At 34.6% G+C, this 20,011-nt stretch overlaps 2 protein-coding genes across 2 annotated transcripts; both read right to left on the reverse strand.

Annotated features, from left to right (window-relative positions):
* Positions 1–4,975: 4,975 nt before the first annotated feature.
* LOC108472227 (uncharacterized) lies at positions 4,976–5,504 on the reverse strand. Its single transcript, XM_017773737.1, has 3 exons — positions 5,380–5,504; positions 5,132–5,290; positions 4,976–5,045 (listed from the first exon to the last, which is right to left on the reverse strand). The coding sequence occupies exons 1-3, from the start codon at positions 5,502–5,504 to the stop codon at positions 4,976–4,978; spliced, it is 354 nt and encodes a 117-aa protein (XP_017629226.1).
* A 1,931-nt stretch (positions 5,505–7,435) lies between these two features.
* On the reverse strand, positions 7,436–18,626 carry LOC108472228 (uncharacterized). Its single transcript, XM_017773738.1, has 2 exons — positions 18,281–18,626; positions 7,436–7,491 (listed from the first exon to the last, which is right to left on the reverse strand). The coding sequence occupies exons 1-2, from the start codon at positions 18,624–18,626 to the stop codon at positions 7,436–7,438; spliced, it is 402 nt and encodes a 133-aa protein (XP_017629227.1).
* Between the last annotated feature and the right edge of the window lie 1,385 nt (positions 18,627–20,011).

Genomic DNA, 20,011 nt, shown 5'->3' on the forward strand with positions numbered 1-20,011 from the left:
GAGGTATTTAAAGTTAATGAGGGTTTAAGTGTGTATTTAGAATATATATAGAGGTTGAAAATAAGGATTTTAAGAGGTTAGTACCAGGTAAAATAAAGGTTTTTTTTAAGGTCTCACAGATGGATCGAGTTGACCCTGTAGAAAATTACAGCGATGTCGTGACACAGGCGTTCCATGTTGCGACATCCCTATTAGATTATCGTTTTCGCGACACAGGGGTTTCTTGTTGTGGCACACCTTTTAGTTTGAAATTTTAGGGAGACTATTTTCTATGTCGCGACACAAAAATGTCGTGTCGCGACATCGAGGTGTTTTTGCTAATTCTTTTATACTACACATGGTGTCACAACCAATAACAATCATACATCTAAACAATTCAAAGAATATTGAATCCTAATATAAATGAATCCTAACGTACTTCCTCCTATACTTTAGAGCATATATTACCCTTACTGTAATATGATTAAGGTGCAAACAAGAAAACTTCCCTGAGAAAATTGAGTCCTTGCTGTTGTATTGAGATCGAGATTTTCTTGCTCCAAGCAGACATAAAGTACCTATAAGAAAATACTAAGACAAAAAAATATGAAATATGTGGTAATATAGAGGAAAAGAAATTAATAAATAAATAAAGTAATAATAATAAAAAGAAACAAAATTTAAAGTGAGAAATAGAAGTTCTTTAAAAGCTGGGACGATTTGTGTTGCCACCATAGAAAAACTTACAGCTGGTTCTCGACACTTTGATTCTTCATTTGTTCCATTATCGATGTATATGAACCAGCCTCTTCAGTCGATTCTGTTGATGTTGCCTTATTTTCGACCGGTGCGACATCCACATTACAAGCCATTTGGTACCAAATTCAAGCTAACCCTAAATTATTTTTCGGGGTATTAGTGCCTCGAGGTTTCTCCTTTCCCTATTATATGAGACTTTGGTTGCTTAAGTCTTGTTTCTATTGTCGAATGAGAATGAATCAAACTCCTCAACCTCTTTGGTTGGCACTTTCTCTTTTATGGCCATAAAATGTATTGACTTTTCTACACTTTCATTCAACATTGGTTTAGGCTTTATGTTAGTGGTTAGCTGGTCTTCCACTACTACCTTTACTGTTAGTTTTGCTATTATGTCAGTTGGATCAGAGACTGTTTCAACTACATTCAACTTATTCCCATGATCTTCAGTTACAAGCTTAGGTTGAATCTCACCATAATTCTTATTCTGGTCATCGATAATACAATGGTTCTCATGATCCGAGTTGTGAACATCATATATGTGCCCTTTCCTAAGAGGTAGTGTGTCGTATATTTCTTGCATCATTTTCAACATTTACGCCATCATGTCTGACATGTTTGATAATACCTCAGAATTATTTGTCCTAGTGGTTTCACGTAAAGGCATCTCATACGAATCACAAGGAGGCTTGTCTAAATTTTCAGACATATCATAATCTTCTTTAAGTGCCTTATTCGATTTACCAGTGAACTCATGTGGTTGTTCGACTATATCATGAACAATTTTTTAATTTCCGCTGGTGCGTTGAGGCTTTTTTTTCATGTTGGTTTAGTTCTATCATGAACAATTTTTTATTTTCCATGATCTCCCATTCTTCATATACCCCCTCCTTGTATATTTCATCATCAAGGGTTATCTCATCATTATATTACATGTAATCAATTTCATCCATGTTTGAATATTTTATTTGGGATAGTCTCTATAGATTAGTGACTATCTAAACAAGCGTTTCTCTCCTTTGAGGCATATACTGAGATCAAAGAAGAAAGAAGTAATAAAAGTTAGCGTAGAATAAAAAAATTAAAATCATATCTATAACCTAAAAAAATCATAATTATTCTAATTAAATGCAGAAATTAACATCGAACTAGTGACGTTGCCTCCCCGGCAATAGCGCCAACAACTTGAACACCTCTGAATGTATTAACATCTAGAGTGTGAATACTGCTTCAAATGATATAGGTTTGAAGTGGTGTCTGCAAGTATAAGGGTTAGGTTGTAATATAGTTTACAACGCAGTAGGTGAGTACTCTAAGGATCGTACCCAATGGAGGCTAAGCACTTAAGCAATTTTAATCTAAACAAAAATGAGATCTAATTAGTAGTTTACTTAAGTTATAGTACGAAAGATAATAAGAGGGTTTTGGGATTTTATAATAAAAGAATAAGAAAAATAAGAAAACTATAAAGAATAAATAAATAAATGGAAACTTGAGTATGAATTTATTAAATTTGCTTATGGGTGATTAGCTCGCTTCAGCATGCATCCTCAATTGTTGCTTCATGTTTCTCGTCAACCAACTAGTCATTGCCCTAGCAGGATATTCTGATACGTCCACTCGGATAATGAGTCAATAGGAACTACTTATCTTTCGACCTCACAGTCCAAACAAGCTCAGGGTTAAGGTGTTCACAGATGGGCTATACCAATTTTGGGTTAATTCCTACCTTTATGACTTCCCAAGGTTGTTAGGCCTAGGGTTTGTTTCCCATTCTTGCTTTCCCAAATAATTGATCTATTGAGAAACCTTGCACAATAGTTAAATGATCATGCCTCCACTCGCTAATCCCCTATAGAGGGATTATTTCCTGATGGATTTCATAAATGACATATAATCGATAGAAACAAAATGCATAATAAACAGATTGATGATACAAGATTTAGGAAAATCTTGATTTGTATTAAATTACTTGAAATAAATCCCCAATGTTTGGACGCATTCATAAATTAGATCTTCAAAAACAAAGGAAAACAAAGAACGAAAATAACCTAAAAAGAGAAAAGACTAAACCTAAATTGTAGAAAGAAATCTAAGCTAAGGAATGTGTGTGTAAAATGAGTGCTCAAAGGGCTTAATTATAAAGTTTTTACGGCCATCGTCTTTAGCCCTAAGTCAGCTACCATTCTCGAGCTTAAAGTTATATTGTGAGGACCAAAATGCCCCTTACTTAGTTTAATTCCGCTTCCAGAGGTCGATGCCACAAAACCCAAGTCCTGTGTCACGATATCGCAGTTAGTGTACTCCTTTATAGACATCTTTAGAGGTTGGTCGCGACACCCATGTTTCGTGTCACGACAGAGCAGACAACTTCAGAATTTCTTCGTTTTGGTCTTTATGTTGCAGCGTCTGCTATCCCGTGTTGTGACATAGTGATCAGTCTTGATATGGTCTCCTATACATTTACGAGATACGTTAGCGAACCTATAGGCCTTATTCGAACTTGGGGTAAATAAAAGGCTCAACTTTACACTTTTTACACATTTTATTGACTCTATTGAAAACTACTAAATCCTAAGAAAAATCCAACAATAATACTTAATTTCAAGCTCCTAAAGTGTGAAAACTAGTTTAATCTACTAGGTCAGATTACAATAGATCAACACTGCGAATACCTTTGTGTATTTCTCGCATCACATATTCAACCTCAGGTTGTGACAGACATTGCAGCAGAAGATGGGAAAACCCCTTTCTATATAGTACACTCTCCAAGAGAGTGAATCTAGCAAATGTAGGATAAAACATTTTGTTTTAATCTATCATGTAATTAAGAGACTTAACAATAATTTACATAGAATTCAAATATTTAATTCACTCATTAGGATTTTTGTAGGTATTTGTAATTTGAAATAATGACATACCTTGCAGCTTTACGTTGTAGCTTTGCGAGCTCTTTCTTGTCCAGGTTTTCTTGTATGCCTTGGTGTGTGCAGACAATGGGAGTCATCCAATTCTCTTCCTTATCTATGCATAGGACTTGTGATATGTCGTAGCTTGGAGTTTCTCTATGCTCAAACAATATTTTCCCCCTTTGTTTGATGACAACAAAGGATGCTAACTTAGACAGTGCATCGGTTCGTGTGTTATCACTTCTCGAGAGCTATTTAATTTGGACCTTATTAAATTTTACGAGCAATTAGGTTGTAATTGTATGATATTTCTTTAACATGACCTTCTTTACATTGTATTCACCATTCATTTATTTTTCCACCAATTGTGAATTTGTGTGGACAACCAAGTCCTTCACTCCTAGTTGGCGTGCTAGCTACAATCTCGATACTAAAGCTTCATATTCAACGGTGTTGTTGGATGTTTGAAATCCAAAAGATAGTCCATACTGCCACTCACTGCCTCTAGGGTCAATTAGGAATACGTTTGCTCCTGTTATTACTTTGGTTACGGAACCATCGACATAAACTAACTAGTTTTTTGAATTATCAGTTGCATGTACACCTTCTAGAGTTGGGCTAACTACTATTGTGTCAATAGTTTTCTTGAAAGAACATTCCACCATGAAATCAGCTAGCACTTACCCTTTTATCATTGTTCGCATGCGAACTCTACTCTAAATTCAGCTAATTCAATACTCCATTTTGTTACCCTTCTTAAGGTGTCAGCCTTGGACAATATTTCCTTCATGGGCTGATTAGTGACAACGACAATTGGATGAGTTTAGAAGTACAGTCGTAACTTGTGAGCTACAACAACCAAAGCAGAAATACATTTCTTTATTTTCAAGTATCTCAGCTTGTTGTTCTAAAGTACCTTGTTGATGTAATACACTAGAAATTGGTGAACATCCTCTAGTCTGACTAATATTATTGCAACTATATCCTCTAAAATAGTAGAATACAGAAAGAGGGTTTCTCCTACCTGCTGCGATTTAAGAAGCAGAGGGGAGGTAAGAAACAACTTCAGTTCTTCAAAGATCGCTTGGCACTTTTTAGTCCATGAAAAATAGATTTTTAAAGCTTTGAAAAAATGGAGGCATTTGTCTGTTATCCTGGAAATAAACCTATTGAATGCCACCACCATACCTGTAAGGCACTAAATATTTTTTATTGTTAGTGGTGAAGGCTTTTCCAAGATCGCGCAGATCTTTTTCGGGTTGAATTCTATTCCCCTCTCTGAAATCAAGAAGCCCAAAAATCTACCAGCTCGCACACTAAAGGCACACATTTCAGGGTTCAACTTCATGTTGTGGGCCCTTAGGATTGCAAATGTCTCGGATAAGCTTTGCACGTGGTCCCCTAAAGATCCATTTTTTACCAATATGTCATCCATATAGACCTTAAGTCTGTGACCTACCTGGTTTTTGAAAATTCTATTCATTAACCTCAGGTAGGTAGCTCCTATGTTCTTAAGGCCAAAAGGCATAACCCGATAGCAAAAAAGCCTTTCTTCAGTGATGAAAGTTGTCTTTTCTTGGTCATCCTGATCCAACAGAATCTGGTTATAGCCCAAGAAAGCATCCATAAGCTCATGAATCTGTGATCTGTAGAGGCATAAACTAAACGGTCAATCGAAGGTAAAAGAAAATTGTCTTTAAGAAACGCTTCGTTGAAGTTAGTGAAATCAATGCACATTCTCCATCTGCCATTTACTTTCTTTACCATAACCACATTTGATACCCAATCTGGATACTTTACCTCCCTGATAAAACCCGCTAACAACAGTTTAGCCATCTCTTGCCTTACTGCTTCCACCATTTGCGGCAGGAATTTCCTCTTTTTTTTCTTCATTGGCTTTACTTCTGGAAGCACATTCAACTTATAGACGATCACTTAGGGGTCCACCCCTAACATATCTGTTGCTGACCAGGCAAAAACGTCTAAACCATCCTTTAAACACCGAACCAACACACTCTTTTCTCTTGCCACTAACACTGATGAGATTCTTATAGTTTTTTTCTCGTTGTCATAGAATAACTATAAAGTCTCAGTATGCTATGCAACCTTGAGTTTTTTTTTTTACTTTTCTCCTTCTCCTTTACATCCAGACTGTCCAAATACAAGACCTGACTTGTTAACTCTGCTATTTGTGAACTCTGCCATTCAGCTACAGGCTCTCACTCTTGCTTAACAAATAACATATGGCACTGCATCATAGTTCACTGATCTGATTGAAAGAACTCAACCCCTGTCCTTGCTGGGAAATTGATCTTCATGTAGAACATTGCGATCATTATTTTTGTCATCCTCATTATTGATCGTCTGAAGATATCATTGTATGCCATTGGTTGGTCAACAACGAATAACTGAACATAGAGGTGACTGGCAAAGTGATCGAACCCTTCACCTCAATGGGATGGTTCGCAAAACCATACAACAGACCAGCTTTAGACAAATACATGCTCTTTTAGCCCCATCTTCTAGTACATTTCCCAAGAAAACACCTCAACTGTACTCTCACTGTCTACAAGTATCCTCTTAACTTTGAAAGCTACAATTATTATAGAAACAACCATTGGATCATTACCCTTTTCATCCTATCAAATTCAACACTCCATCTTTCTTGCTGACATGATCTCTTGGGGGCACTAACTGATATCACACTGATTAGATTTATCTTCCTCTTTGTACTAGAACCTACCTACTCTTCATCCGTACCTAAAATCACATGGATGACACCTTTAGCCTTTTGTTTACCCTTAGGATCACCACGGGAACTCTGACCCTATTGGGAAACACCCTGATCAAAAAATTCGATGAGCTCGTCGTTTTGCACTGCTTTCTTAGTAGTATCTTTTAGAGTGAAACAATCCCCGGTCTTGTGTCCCACATTGTGAAAGGCATATTTGTCCTTTGAACTTGTCTTCTCGCAGTGTTCCTCATCAGGGATGGCTTGGGTAAGATGTCAAGGCTTTTAATCTGGTTCAGAATGTAAGTGTGGGTAACGTTCAAAGGAGTGTAAACTTCAAACCTACCTTGGAGGATATACCTCCTGGAATACTCTGGCTGAGACCTTTGAGGGGCCCTAGGAGAACCACATTGAGTTTGATTTCCCTACGGCTTATCACTTTTTATTCGCAACGACAGGCTAAGAGGGCCCTGCCTGCCGTGAGGTCCCTCTCTATTCCTAAATTGCTTGTCCTCCTTCTAAAAGCTGCCACGCGATGCCCTTTTGGTCTCCTCCGCCTCTGCGAACTTATGAGCTTGCTAGTACAAATAAGCCAAACGCTACAGTTTGTTATCGGTAAATAAGTACTATACGTGGTCATTCTGTACCCCTATTATGAAAGCATCTATAGCCCACTGGTCCTCCGGATTCTTCGTGTTGAGAGTTGCTGCATAAAACCTCTTCATATAATCCTAGAGGGACTCACCTTCTCTTTGCTTTGTGATAACCTAAGTTTGCCCGGCCCATAAAATAAATAAAGAAACAAAAACAAAAATAATAAAGTCCTTTACAGTCCAAATGGGTGGCCCAAATACCTAAACTACCCAATCCCCGTTTACACCCTCAACCCAAAATATACAGGGCCCAAAATGTTGACAGAAGACAGAAAGCCTAGGGTTTCAAAAAACCTAGGGTTTCAGAAACCCTAGGCGCCACAAGCACTCCAACCGCCACCCTCCATCTACGTCTCCATCAGTGCCGTGATTCCAGGCTCCGTATCGCGCCGTGATTGGGACACGAATCAACTCCAGTGTGCCATCATCAGTGCCCGATCATCGCTAGTCTCCTCGTCGTCACCTGCAAAAAGAGAAAGAAGAACACAGTAAACATGGCAAGAAATTGAATAATGAATACACCAAAATTGTAAATAGAGGCTATAAAAGCCGAATACCTTTACTGTAATAGGGGATATAATTTCTTTTCCAGATATACAAACAGATATATGCATTTATACACAATAAAACACCAGGGAATTATTGAAGAAACAAAGGTGGTTTGCTTTACTTTTTTCTTTTCTTTTTTCGTTATGAAATCGCCAGAATACACATAAATATCACTAAAAGATAAAGCAAAGAGAGGCTTCCGTGATTTGCCCAGAAAAACGAAGGCTTTTAGCCTTCCAACCGCCGTGTACGGCGGCACGTGTGGCGCGTGTGCTCGTGCAGCCCAGTGGCCGGAGGCCGGAGCTAGAGGGCTCCTCTCTTCTCCTCTTTCAAAGGATTTTAGTTTTTTTTAGAAAACTGATTGTAAAATGAATTTTGGGCTAAAATTTGACATATATAGTATTACAAAAACGACGTCGTTTTGCTTAGTTCAATAAGTGCTAAAACAGCACCATTTAAGTGAAGGATCCGTGCGTTGACCCTTGACCCGGGGAGGATCCGCGCGTTTTTAGTAAAAGGGCAAATTGCCCAATCGATCCTTTCACATTTTTAAAACTTATAATTTCATTTTATTTTTATTTTTAAATTGGCCCTAACCTTTATACTTTATTTCAATTTAGTCCCAATGGCCGTTAAAATCTATTCTGAAGAACGACGTCGTTTTTAAGGATTAGGGCTAATTGCCTAATGAGTCCCTCAGATTTCAATGTGCATTTCAATTAGGCCCAAAATTTTTTATTTATTTGTAAATTAACCCTAGTTTTTTTAATTAAATTCAATTTTAATTCCTTTTTTATATATATCTAATTTATTTTAAAAACTATATGTATTATTTATTTCTATAAACATTAGTCACATACAAATAGTATATATATTATTTATATATTATCTATCATATTGTTTATATTATTATATATTTTGTTTATAAATTTTATTATATGTTATATATTTTACCATATATTATTCCTTCCATTATTTTTATTTTATTATAAAATATATTATTTTATTACTCATTAATTACGATATATTTTTTAATTTTTTAAATTATTATTATTAAATAAATATGTGTAATATCAATATTTAGCACTTAACATTCTTAAAATTATTATAAAATTATGTTTCTATTTAGCACATTATTATTATTTTATTAATATATTAAGTTATTATATCCTATAATATGATTTATATATATTAATCATTTTAAAAAGGGTTCTCCTTTATCATTCTTATATTATTTTAAAATATCTTTATTTTTATTTTTTGACTTATTTTTTTATATGTTTATAATTTGTTTATTTGTTTATTTATTTTTGTATTTTTTTATTTTTAGTATTGTTTTAGTAGGTTAAATTTTTATAAATTATTTGTTATTTTATGTTATTGTTTTTATATATTCGCATGAAAATTAATTATTTATGTTGATTTAAGTTATAGTTACATGAAACATTATTGTATATGTAATTTATGTTGTTATATTCGTTATTTTTCTATGATATATTTTGCATGAAATATTAATGCATGTTTATTTATGTCATTTATATTTGCATGAAAGGTTAATGTATATTATAATTTATGTCATTATTCATCATTTATATTATAGTTGCATGAAATGTTAAAGCATGTAGTTTATATTGTTTAGTATTGATATCTTATAAGATGTCAATCGCATCATTGTTTTTTAAATTTTATATTTCATTTAATCTAAAGGAATCTTAAAAACGAGGCAATGTCTTCTGTATTTAGGAATTCGGGAAATAGTGCCCTAACATGCTGGGTTGCGATTTCCCGTTTGTCTAAATGTCTAAAGTATCCTTTTAAATAGATTTTGTAAATCACGAGATGATTTTTAGTTACGAAAGTTTAAGAATATCGTGTCCAATCATGCTGGATGTGATATTCGCACTCTTTTGGAATGAAAGAATTTCGATTTTCAACTCAAATTATTATGGTTTTAAAAAGAGATCTTATTTCTAAATTCTTTCAAGCTTTTGACATTAAGACAAAACTATCCAATTTGGTACCAATTTTGGGCATTGCGAGGGTGCTAACCATTCCTCGTACGTAATCGACTCCCGAGCCCGTTTTCTCACAATTTCGTAGACCAAAATGTTTTATAAGGTGACCCAATCACACTTAAAAAGGTTGGTGGCGACTCCCGTTTTTCAAAATTCCCTTTTTAAAAAAGGAGGTTTCGACATGCTTCACTGACATTAGCCTCATAGGTGTGCTCATTATTGTTTTGTGGGCCCTAAATCTTCCCAATAACATTTGGCCTAACTAAGAGAAGCTTCAAACCAACCCTGGGGAATGGACAAATTGTTGGATCACTAGTACACCCCATAGCGCAGCTGAAAAATAAATTCGGCGATCACATCTAGGGATCCATGTGCGAGGAAGAAATCATGTAACAACCTATTTTTCAGTGGTGTCCGAAATAGTGGTTTCGAGGCCACCAAATCCGATGAGTAAGTTTGTAAATATTATTGTTTAATATTTACAAATCAAATATGTTTTTTAAGAGTTGATTTGATAATTTATATTTTATAAACGATTTATTAAGTTTAAGTGGTAAGACCCTAAAGTCAAGTGGTTTTAGAAAATGAGGTATTGGGACCTCTTTTCTATAAATTGAGCCATAAATATTTTTATAAATATTTACGGAGTGTCATTAAGGTGGTATTAAATTTTCGTTAAGAAATTTTAAAGTTTTGATAGTAAAATATGATCACCATTTGATTTGAGTGATTTATTGATATATTGAATAAAGGAAAAGGGACTTAAATGGTAATTAGACCATTTAAAAATGTAATGGACAGTTTTGGGCAATTAAAAGCATGAAAATTTGATGATTATTAAATGGACAAAATGGTAATTTATATAAGAACCAAAATGTTATATCATCATTTTCATGTCTTCTTCACGAATTGAAAGAAGAAAGAAACCATGGTTATACATTCAAGCTTCAGCCATGATTTGGATGATGCATGTAAGTCCGATTTAGCCCCATTTTTAATAATTTTTATATTTTTGAGATCGTTGCATCAAGGTCCAGCTAGCCTGTACCTTTGATTTTAAAAATGTTAAAGATTTTGAATGTTGCCATTGATGAACCATGTGATTTTAGATTTTAATTGATGAATTTGAAATATTATTTGTTATTTAAAAGTATTTTCTTAAGTAATTTTTGATGAATTTTTCAATTAGGGACTAAACTGTTGAAATAGTAAAAGTACAAGGATTTGATATGAAATTGTTGCAATAATGGGCTGTATTGGATGCCATAAGTATTCAGCTAGACTCAATTTTTGGTAAAAATGGTTAAATTGCATGTTTTAGGCTTAGGGACTAAATTGAATAAAAGTAAAAATTTAGGGGTAATTTTGTAAAAATGTCAAAAGTGACTAAATTGCATAAAATGAATTATTTTACTATCTAAATTAATAAATTGAATGAATTAATTAATTTAGATCAAGATTGAGTAGAAAATCAAGAAGAATGGAAAATTACCAAATAGCCGCTATACTTTGACATTTCTGCAATTTAGCCAGGTAAGTTCGTTATACGATTATTATTAATTGTATTTAATATTTCATACTATTTCATTATTGGTTAAATCTTGAATGTCATTTAGCTATTTTTTAAGAAATAGAAACGTAACGTTATTCGGGTCTGCATCTAGCTAGCGTTTTTGTGTCGTTGATATTCTGCTCCTCGCCGAAAGCGTGCTTTGTGCAGTGATATTCGGGCTCTGTGCCTAGCAAGCTTTGTGCCGGTGTATTATATCAGGCTTTGTGCCAGTGTGTTATATCAGGCTTCGAGCCTGGCAGTCCTCGTGCCAATGTATTTTGTCAGGTAAGTTGTACTGAAAATATTATTTCCATTATTCGATGTTATTTCCTTTGATTCAACGGGTATGAAAAGGAAGAGATTGATAAATATTCAAAAGACATATGTCATGAATCTATGAAAAGGTAATGTTTAATGAAAATATGTTTATGTTCATGAAATTAATGATTTCAAGTGATGTTATTCATGTATATGACGTACACTATGATATTTCAAGTGAATTATATATGAGTATTGCACTAACTTGTGTATTGATGATGATATATAGGCTTGTGTCGAGCTTGTGTAATTGGTCGATGTTTATGCTTATGTCTTGTGTTATGCAAATGATACAAGTAAGGAAATTTAATAAAACGGTAAGTCTATAATTGAGATGTAATGTGATAATGTAAATGGATTGATGAGTTTAAGGGTTTACTTATATGTGAGAAATTTACTGAAGTTATGGATGAATTTATCTAGGTTGTGGATAAATATACTAATTAGTGAATTGATGTTGTTATTTGAGCTAAAGTAAGTAAATGGAAAGGTTCAAAGTCTTATAAAATCCTATTATGTTAGGAATGGAAATATTTGTGATATTGAGGAATTTACTCATTTTTTAGTTAATGGTTATAAAGTTAATAAACTTTGTGAGATCGGTTTAGATTTATAATTACCCTATAAAGTTCTTTATTAAAATGAAATGTTTTGTTTAAAGTTTGTACGAGCTTACTAAGCATTCATTGCTTACGTAGTTATTTTTCCTTTACTTTACAGATTATCGGAAGCTCGATCGGGTTGAAAGCTAGTCAGAGATCCATCACACTATCCATTGATTTCATCTGTAGATTTGATGCTTTAGTCATGGTTATAATGGCATGTTTAGGTGGACTTATGTCTAATGTTTAGTTAATGATATTGGCATGTAATGTTGCTTTGAATTTATGAAACTTATGTCATTTTGATGCCTTGATGGTTAGTGTGCTTTTGGCACTTTGATGCTTAATGGTTGGTGTTTATATGATCAAATTGATGCATGGTTTTATGGCCAAAGTGGTAAGTGTTGGCACGTTTGCAAAGTAATCATTTAGGGCATGTTTTGATATGGAATATAGTCAAGTATGTTTGGTTGAATTATGACCATTTGGACATAAATTTAGGTATGTTTGATTGTGGTGATTAGGGTGCCTTATTGGCATATTGGTTGTATGGAGTGGTGTAATGATTTAGTCATTTTAATGCATGTTTTGGTAGGTTATGATGCTTTATTCATGTGTGCAAATAACTTGTAAGTTCAAGGATGAAAGGGTGAAAGAAATGGCTTGATTTTGGCCATTTTCTTGTCAACACGACATAAGATACGGGCGTGTGTCTCAGCCATGTGTCCCTTGTAGGTTTTAAAAGTTGCTTTTTGAGAGTTGTCGAAACCTCGTTTTAAAAGGAGGAGGCATTTTGAAAACGGGAGTCGTCACCAACCTTTTTAGGTGTGATTGGATCACCTTATAAAACATTTTGGTCTACGAAATTATGAGAAAACAGGTTCGGGAGTCGGTTACGCGCAAGGAAAGATTAGCACCCTCACAGCGTCCAAAATCGGTACCAAATTGAATAGTTTTTTTGTCTTAATGTCAAAAGTTTGAAATAATTTAGAAAATAAGATCTCTCTTTAAAACATAATAATTTGAGTTAAAAATCAAGATTCCTTCGCTCCAAAAGAGTACAAACATCACATTCAACATGATTGGACACGATATTCTTAAGCTTTCATAACTGAAATCATCTCGTGTTTTACAAAACCTATTTAAAAGGATATCTTTAGACATTTAGACAAACGGGAAATCGCAACCCAGCATGTTAGGGCACTTCTTCCTGAATTCCTAAATATCAAAATATTGCCTCATTTTTAAAAAAATTTAGATTAAATGAAGTAAAATTTAAAAAAAAAAAACAATGATGCATTTAACATACTACGATATCAATACTAAACAATATAAACTACATACTTTAACACTTCATACAAATATAATATAGCAAATGATGAATGACGACATAAATTATATTATTCATTATCATTTCATGTAGATATAATCATAGAAAACAATGAAAATAACAATATAGATTACATAATACATACATAATAATATTTCATGCAAAATATAACATAGAAAACAATGAATCTAACAATATATAAATTACATAATATATAACAATATTTTATGGAAATATAACTTAAAACAATATAAATAATCAATTTTATGCAAATATGGTAAACAATAAATAAAAATAACAAATAGGTGGTGAGATATCATTACCATTTTAAAACAATATTAAGTAAATACAAAAGATACAAAAATAAATAAACAAAATTATGAACATATAAATCAAAAATAAAGATAAGAAAATAAATACAATTTTTTAAAAAAATAGATGAAGTATTTAACAAAGTATAAATGATGAAGGTGAGTTTTTAGAGATAATTAATATATATACAAAATACACTACATGATATAATAACTTAATATACTTATAAAAATAATAATATGTTAAATTGGAGCAAAATTTTGTAGTAAGTTTTAAAATATTAGACATTAAATATATAATAACAATATATGTATTAGTTTATAATAATTTACAAATTTTAATTTTATATACTAATAAATAATAAATAATGAAATAATATATATAATAAAAGGAAGATAATATAGGAATAATATAATAAAATATGATATGTAATAAAATATATAAATGAAATATAGATAATATGATAAAATAACATTAAATAAAAATAATATATACTATTTTTATATATAACTAAAAAAAATAATACGTATAGTATTTAAAATAAATTAAATATATAAAAAGGATTAAAGTTGAATTTTATTAAAGAATCTGGGGTTAATTACAAATAAATAGAAAAATTTAGGCCTAATTGAAACACGCACTAAAAGCCGAGGGACTCACTGGGTAATTCGACCCTAATCCCAAAACGACGTCGTCCTGAAATAGGCTTTATAATGGCCATTAGGACTAAATTGAAACAAAAATAAAAGGTTAGGGCCAAATTTTAATAAAAATAAACTAAAATGGTAAATATTAAAAATACGGAAGGATCAATTGGGCAATTAGCCCTTTTACCAAAAACGCGCGGATCCTTCCCGGGTCACGGGTCAACACGCGGATCCTTCATTTAAACGATGTCGTTTTAGTGCTTATTGAACTAAGCAAAACGATGTCGTTTTTGTAATGCTATATGTGTCAATTTTTAGCCCAAAATTCATTTTACAATCAGTTTTCTAAAAAAAAAAAAAACCTAAAATCCTCTGAAAGAGGAGAAGAGAAGAGCCCACCAGCTCCGGCCTCCGGCCACTGGGCTACAAACGCACACGCTCAGTCGTACACGGCGGTTGGAAGGCTAAAAGCCTTCGTTTTTTCGGGCAAATCACGGGTAAACTTTTCCCCTTTTTAATACTTAACAGTTTTTTTAGAAAAAAACGATTTATATGTGTTAAACAGAGATATAAACTATAAACAAATATGTAGCTAAATCACCTTTTTCAGAAAATAAATTGCTCTTATTTCTTTCTTTTGTGTATATATGTGTGTATCTCTTTGTCTATATGTGTATCAATCGTTTGCCTCTATCCTATTACAGTGAAAATTTTTGGCTTTTTTAACCTTTGTTTTCTAAGTACAAACTTGGTGTCTTTTCTGTTCGATTCCTTGCCATATTTGCTGTGTTTTTCTTTCCCCTTTTGCAGGTGACGACGAGGGAAACAGTGACGATCGGGCGCTGATGACGATTCACTGGCACGCTGATTGAGGCGACGATGGGGTACCGGTGGTGGGATTGGCGCGCCAATTGTGGCACGAGTTTAGGCTCGATGTCGGGGTGCTTGCGATGCCTAGGGTTTGAAAAACCCTAGGCTTTCTGTCTTCTGTTAACGAATTGGGCCACTTGGGCCCTGTGTATTTTAGGTTTAATGAATTTTGGGCAGCATTTGGGCATCTGGGCTACAATACGGGCTTGGGTGTAATCGGGTATAGGGTTAATGGATTTTGGGCTATAAATGTAACTGAGTTTTTGGGCTTTGTAAGTGGACTGTAAATGGACTTTATAAATTTTGTTTTTTTGTTTTTATTTATTTATTTTACGGGCCCAGGTAAATTTGGGCTATTACAGCTGCCCCTATTTGCTTATTACTGTGTAACAAGAATGGAGCAAAGATTATAAAATGACCAAATTTGTCCGGCCTGGCCAAGTCTCGAAATCTTGATCCTCATCTTCCTCAAAGGTATTCAGATGGCTTCAAACTATTTCACTGTAACTCAGGAATGTCAAATCTGCTATTTTCAACCTGCTCCCTGCAAACTCAGGAATGCCATGCTGAAATCTTTGATCTACTCCTTACTTAATACGGAGAGGCAAAATCTGCATCTTTGATCTGCTTTCTGTCAATACAGAGACGCCACATCTACTATCTTCAATATGCTCTTTGTCAATACAGAGACGCCAAACCTGTTATCTTCGATCTGCTCTCTGTCAATACAGAGACGCCAAACCTGTTATCTTCGATCTACTCTCTGTCAATATAGAGACGCCAAATCTGTCATCTTCGATATACAGAGACGACAAATCTGTTATCTTCGACCTGCTTTCTGTTAATACAGAGACGCCAAATTTGTCATCTTCGATCTGCTCTCTATCAATACAGAGACGACAAATCTGTTATCTTCGATCTGCTCTCTGTCAATACAGAGACGCTAAATCTGTCATCTTTGATCTGCTCTCTGTCAATACAGAGACGCCAAATCTGTCATCTTCGATCTGCTCTCTATCAATACAGAGACACCAAATTTGCTATCTTTGATCTGCTCTCTGACAATATAGAGATGCCAGATCGACTATCTGTGATCTATATTGTCCTTTAAAGGGAGTAACCTGTAGAATGCATATGTGCTTATGCTTGATGATTAAGATGCCATGCTCAAAATGAATCAAATGCTCCTAATTATGATGCAAAATGTTATGAAAATGATTCCTATTTCGGACGCCTTTATTCATTCATCCCTCCGAGTTTCATCTTTAAATATCAATCATACTTAGCTCGTATGCTTTGAATCAAATTGGTCCTATTGTACCATTCTTCGAATGTTACGACCTACTGGAGACAATCCTCTCCTAAGATTGAATCATTTGAATTGTCCGATCATCCTTTGAACTGAAGAAGGAGTTTCCTCGAGTACCTCCGACCTTCACTCTTGGGAATTCTTCAAACAATTGTTCTGTTTTAGTTTCTTGTATTCTCTAGAGATTTCCAGAGTAATATACAAAACTTTGTTTGTAAAAATATTTAGTTCGTCAATTATTATTTCAATGCAACACTCTTTTTGAATAATAGAAGACAAATAATTTAATCTTGAGAATAGATAGATAAATCATCAGAATATAATAGGAAATTAATCTGAAAACATATCTTTCAGAAGAAAAAGAATCCAAAGATAGTAAACAGAACAAAAATTCGATGTCCAACATATCACAGCTTGAGCTTCTATATACAAATTCCATGAAGACTATTTTGAGTTTAACATGTGTTTAGAAGATCCACAGTACTTTGTTGATGCCTCGGTATGTAACACACTCCACTTCTCATCAAATCCGGTATAGCAAGGTCACTGCATGTTTTTCAAAATTTGAGCAGCCATTTCGGGTTTTCAACTCAAAACCCCTTTGGTCTCAAAGCGCCCTTTTGCGGGTTTTCACCTTGGCCTCTCCGTTTTTTTATAGAAATCTCAAAGCGCCCTTTGCGGGTTTTCACCTTGGATTTCCCTCTCTTTTAGACAAAGTACTTCTTGACTGAGTCTGAAATTCACCGAATTGGGTAAACTTTTCCCATCCATTTCTGTCAAAATCAGTGCACCACTAGAGAAAGCCTTCTTCACAACATACGGCCCTTCCCAATTCGGCATCCATTTTCCTCTAGAGTCTTTTTGTATAGGAAGAATCTTTTTCAATACCAGGTCCCCTTCATGGAATTCTCTTGCACGAACTTTCTTGTCATAAGCTCACATCATTCACTTCTGATACATCTAACCATGACGAATAGCCCTTAGCCTCTTTTCTTCAATCAAGTTCAATTGGTCATACCGAGATTGAATCCATTCTACTTCATCCAGCTTTATCTCTGACAAAATTCGAAGAGAAGGTATTTTCACTTCAATGGGTAATACTGCCTCCATCCCATAAACCAACGAGAAAGAAGTTGCCCCAGTAGAGGTTCTGACGGACGTTCGATAGGCAAAGAGTGCAAATGGTAATTTCTCGTGCCAATCTCTGTAGGTCTCATTCATTTTCCCCACTATCTTCTTGGTATTTTTGTTGGCAGCTTCTACTGCCTCATTCATTTTTGGGCGATATGGAGATGAATTATGATGTTTGATCTTAAATTGGCTGCAAACTTCTGCAATCATACTGTTATTCAAGTTTAATGCATTGTTCGATATAATTCTCTCAGGCATTTCATACCGACAAATAATCTCTATTTTCAAGAAATGGCTTACTACCGACTTGGTAACACTAGCATATGAAGCTGCCTCTACCCATTTCGTGAAGTAGTCGATGACCACAAAAATGAAACGATGCCCATTCGAAGCTTTTGGTGATATTGGCCCAATGACATCCATACCCCACATGGAAAAGGGCCATGGAGAAGTCATAACATGTAAGGGTGAAGGTGGTACATGAATCTTATCCCCATATATCTGGCATTTATGACATTTCTTGGCATAACTGATACAATCTTCTTCCATAGTAGACCAATAGTATCCAAACCTCATGATCTGCCTTGCCATTGTAAAGCCATTAGCATGTGTCCCACAAACGCCTTCATATACTTCTTCCAAGATTTGTCTAGCTTCCACACCATTGACGCATCTCAAAAGTACTTGATCTTTGCTTCTTTCATAAAGGATATCCCCATCTAGTACATATTCGCAGGCTAACCTTCTCAAAGTTCTTTTATTATTCTCAGTCGCCTGTTCAGGATATTCACGATCCCTCACATATCGTAATATATCTCGATACCAAGGATAGTTATCCTTTTCCTCTTCTTTGATGTTATAGCAATAAGCTGGAACCTCAGAAATACTCATCTGAATTGGTCCAACATCCTCTTGTTTATTTGCTTTAATCATGGAAGCCAGTGTTGCTAAAGCATCTGCCATCTGATTTTCATCTCGTGGGAGATAATTGAAGGTGATATTATCAAACTCCTCAAGTAACTCCAAAACTACCTTTCGATAATGCATCAATTTAGGGTCTCTTGTCTCCCATTCACCCCTAAGCTGATAAATTACCAACGCAAAGTCTCCATATACTTCCAGGGTTCTAATTTTCTGCTCTTTGGCCGCTCGAATCCCCATGATACATGCTTCATACTCGGCCATATTGTTCGTGCAGTCAAAATCTAATTTACATGTAAATGGATAATGATCACCATTTGGGAATACCAAGACTGCCCCAATTCCATTTCCTACCGCGTTGGATGCACCGTCAAAGTTCAACTTCCATGGGTGTTATCCAATAGTTGCCACATACATCAAATCCTCATTAGGGAAATCAAAGTTTAATGGCTCATAATCTTCTAGAGCTCTGCTAGATAGAAATTCTGCTATCGCGCTCCCTTTTATAGCCTTTTGACTCACATAGACTATATCAAACTCTGAAAGCAGTACTTGCCACCTTGTCATTCTTTCATTTAGGGCTGTTGACTCCATCATGTACTTTAATGGATCAAGTTTCGAAATTAGCCAAGTCGTATGATATAGTATATATTGCCTCAACCTTCGAGTTGTCCAAATCAAAGTACAACACAACTTTTCAATTGGCAAATATATCATCTCACACTCTGTGAATTTCTTACTGAGGTAATATATCGCCTTCTCCTTTTTTCCTGACTCGTCACGTTGACCAAGCACACACGCCATAGAATTACTAAACACTGATTAGTACAGAATTAGTGGTCTATATGGACTGGGCAGAGATAATATTGGAGCGTTTAAAAAGTATTGCTTAACCTTATCAAAAGCATTCTGGCATTCCTCATCCCATGTACCTTGGTTGTGTTTTCTAAGGAGATGAAATATAGGATCACATTTCTCGGTTAAGTGTGAAATAAACCGAGCAATATAATTCAATCTTCCAAGAAAACCCTGAACTTCCTTTTGAGTACATGGTAGAGGCAATTCTCGTATGGCTCTAACCTTGTCTGAGTCAACTTCTATTCCCTTTTCGCTGACCAGAAAGCCCAATAACTTCCCCGACTTAGCTCCAAAGATGCACTTTGCCGGATTAAGCTTCAACTGAAACTTCCTCAATCTCAGGAACAACTTTCTCAAGACTTCAATATGCTCCCTCTCTCTTCGAGATTTAGCAATCATGTCATCAACATACACCTCAATTTCTTTGTGCATCATATCGTGGAATAAAATCACCATAGCTTTTTGGTATGTTGCTCCCGCATTCTTCAGTCCGAAGGGCATTACCTTGTAACAAAAGGTGCCCCGTAATGTTATAAAGGTGGTTTTATCCATGTCCTCAGGATGCATTT

Source organism: Gossypium arboreum, chromosome 11, assembly GCF_025698485.1.
Source record: "Gossypium arboreum isolate Shixiya-1 chromosome 11, ASM2569848v2, whole genome shotgun sequence".
Taxonomy (NCBI): Eukaryota; Viridiplantae; Streptophyta; class Magnoliopsida; order Malvales; family Malvaceae; genus Gossypium; species Gossypium arboreum.

Excerpts from the sequence above, each read along its gene's own strand:
- LOC108472227 (XM_017773737.1), bottom strand. The coding sequence starts at position 5,504 with ATGGTGGAAGCAGTAAGGCAAGAGATGGCTAAACTGTTGTTAGCGGGT. Across the intron at positions 5,291-5,379 it reads GTAAATGGCAGATGGAGAAT|ATCACAGATTCATGAGCTTA; the intron begins GTGCATTGATTT and ends ATGCCTCTACAG. Across the intron at positions 5,046-5,131 it reads ATAGGAGCTACCTACCTGAG|GGGACCACGTGCAAAGCTTA; the intron begins GTTAATGAATAG and ends ATGGATCTTTAG.
- LOC108472228 (XM_017773738.1), bottom strand. The coding sequence starts at position 18,626 with ATGGCAGATGCTTTAGCAACACTGGCTTCCATGATTAAAGCAAATAAA. Across the intron at positions 7,492-18,280 it reads AGAAGTATATGAAGGCGTTT|GTGACGACGAGGAGACTAGC; the intron begins GTGGGACACATG and ends CTCTTTTTGCAG.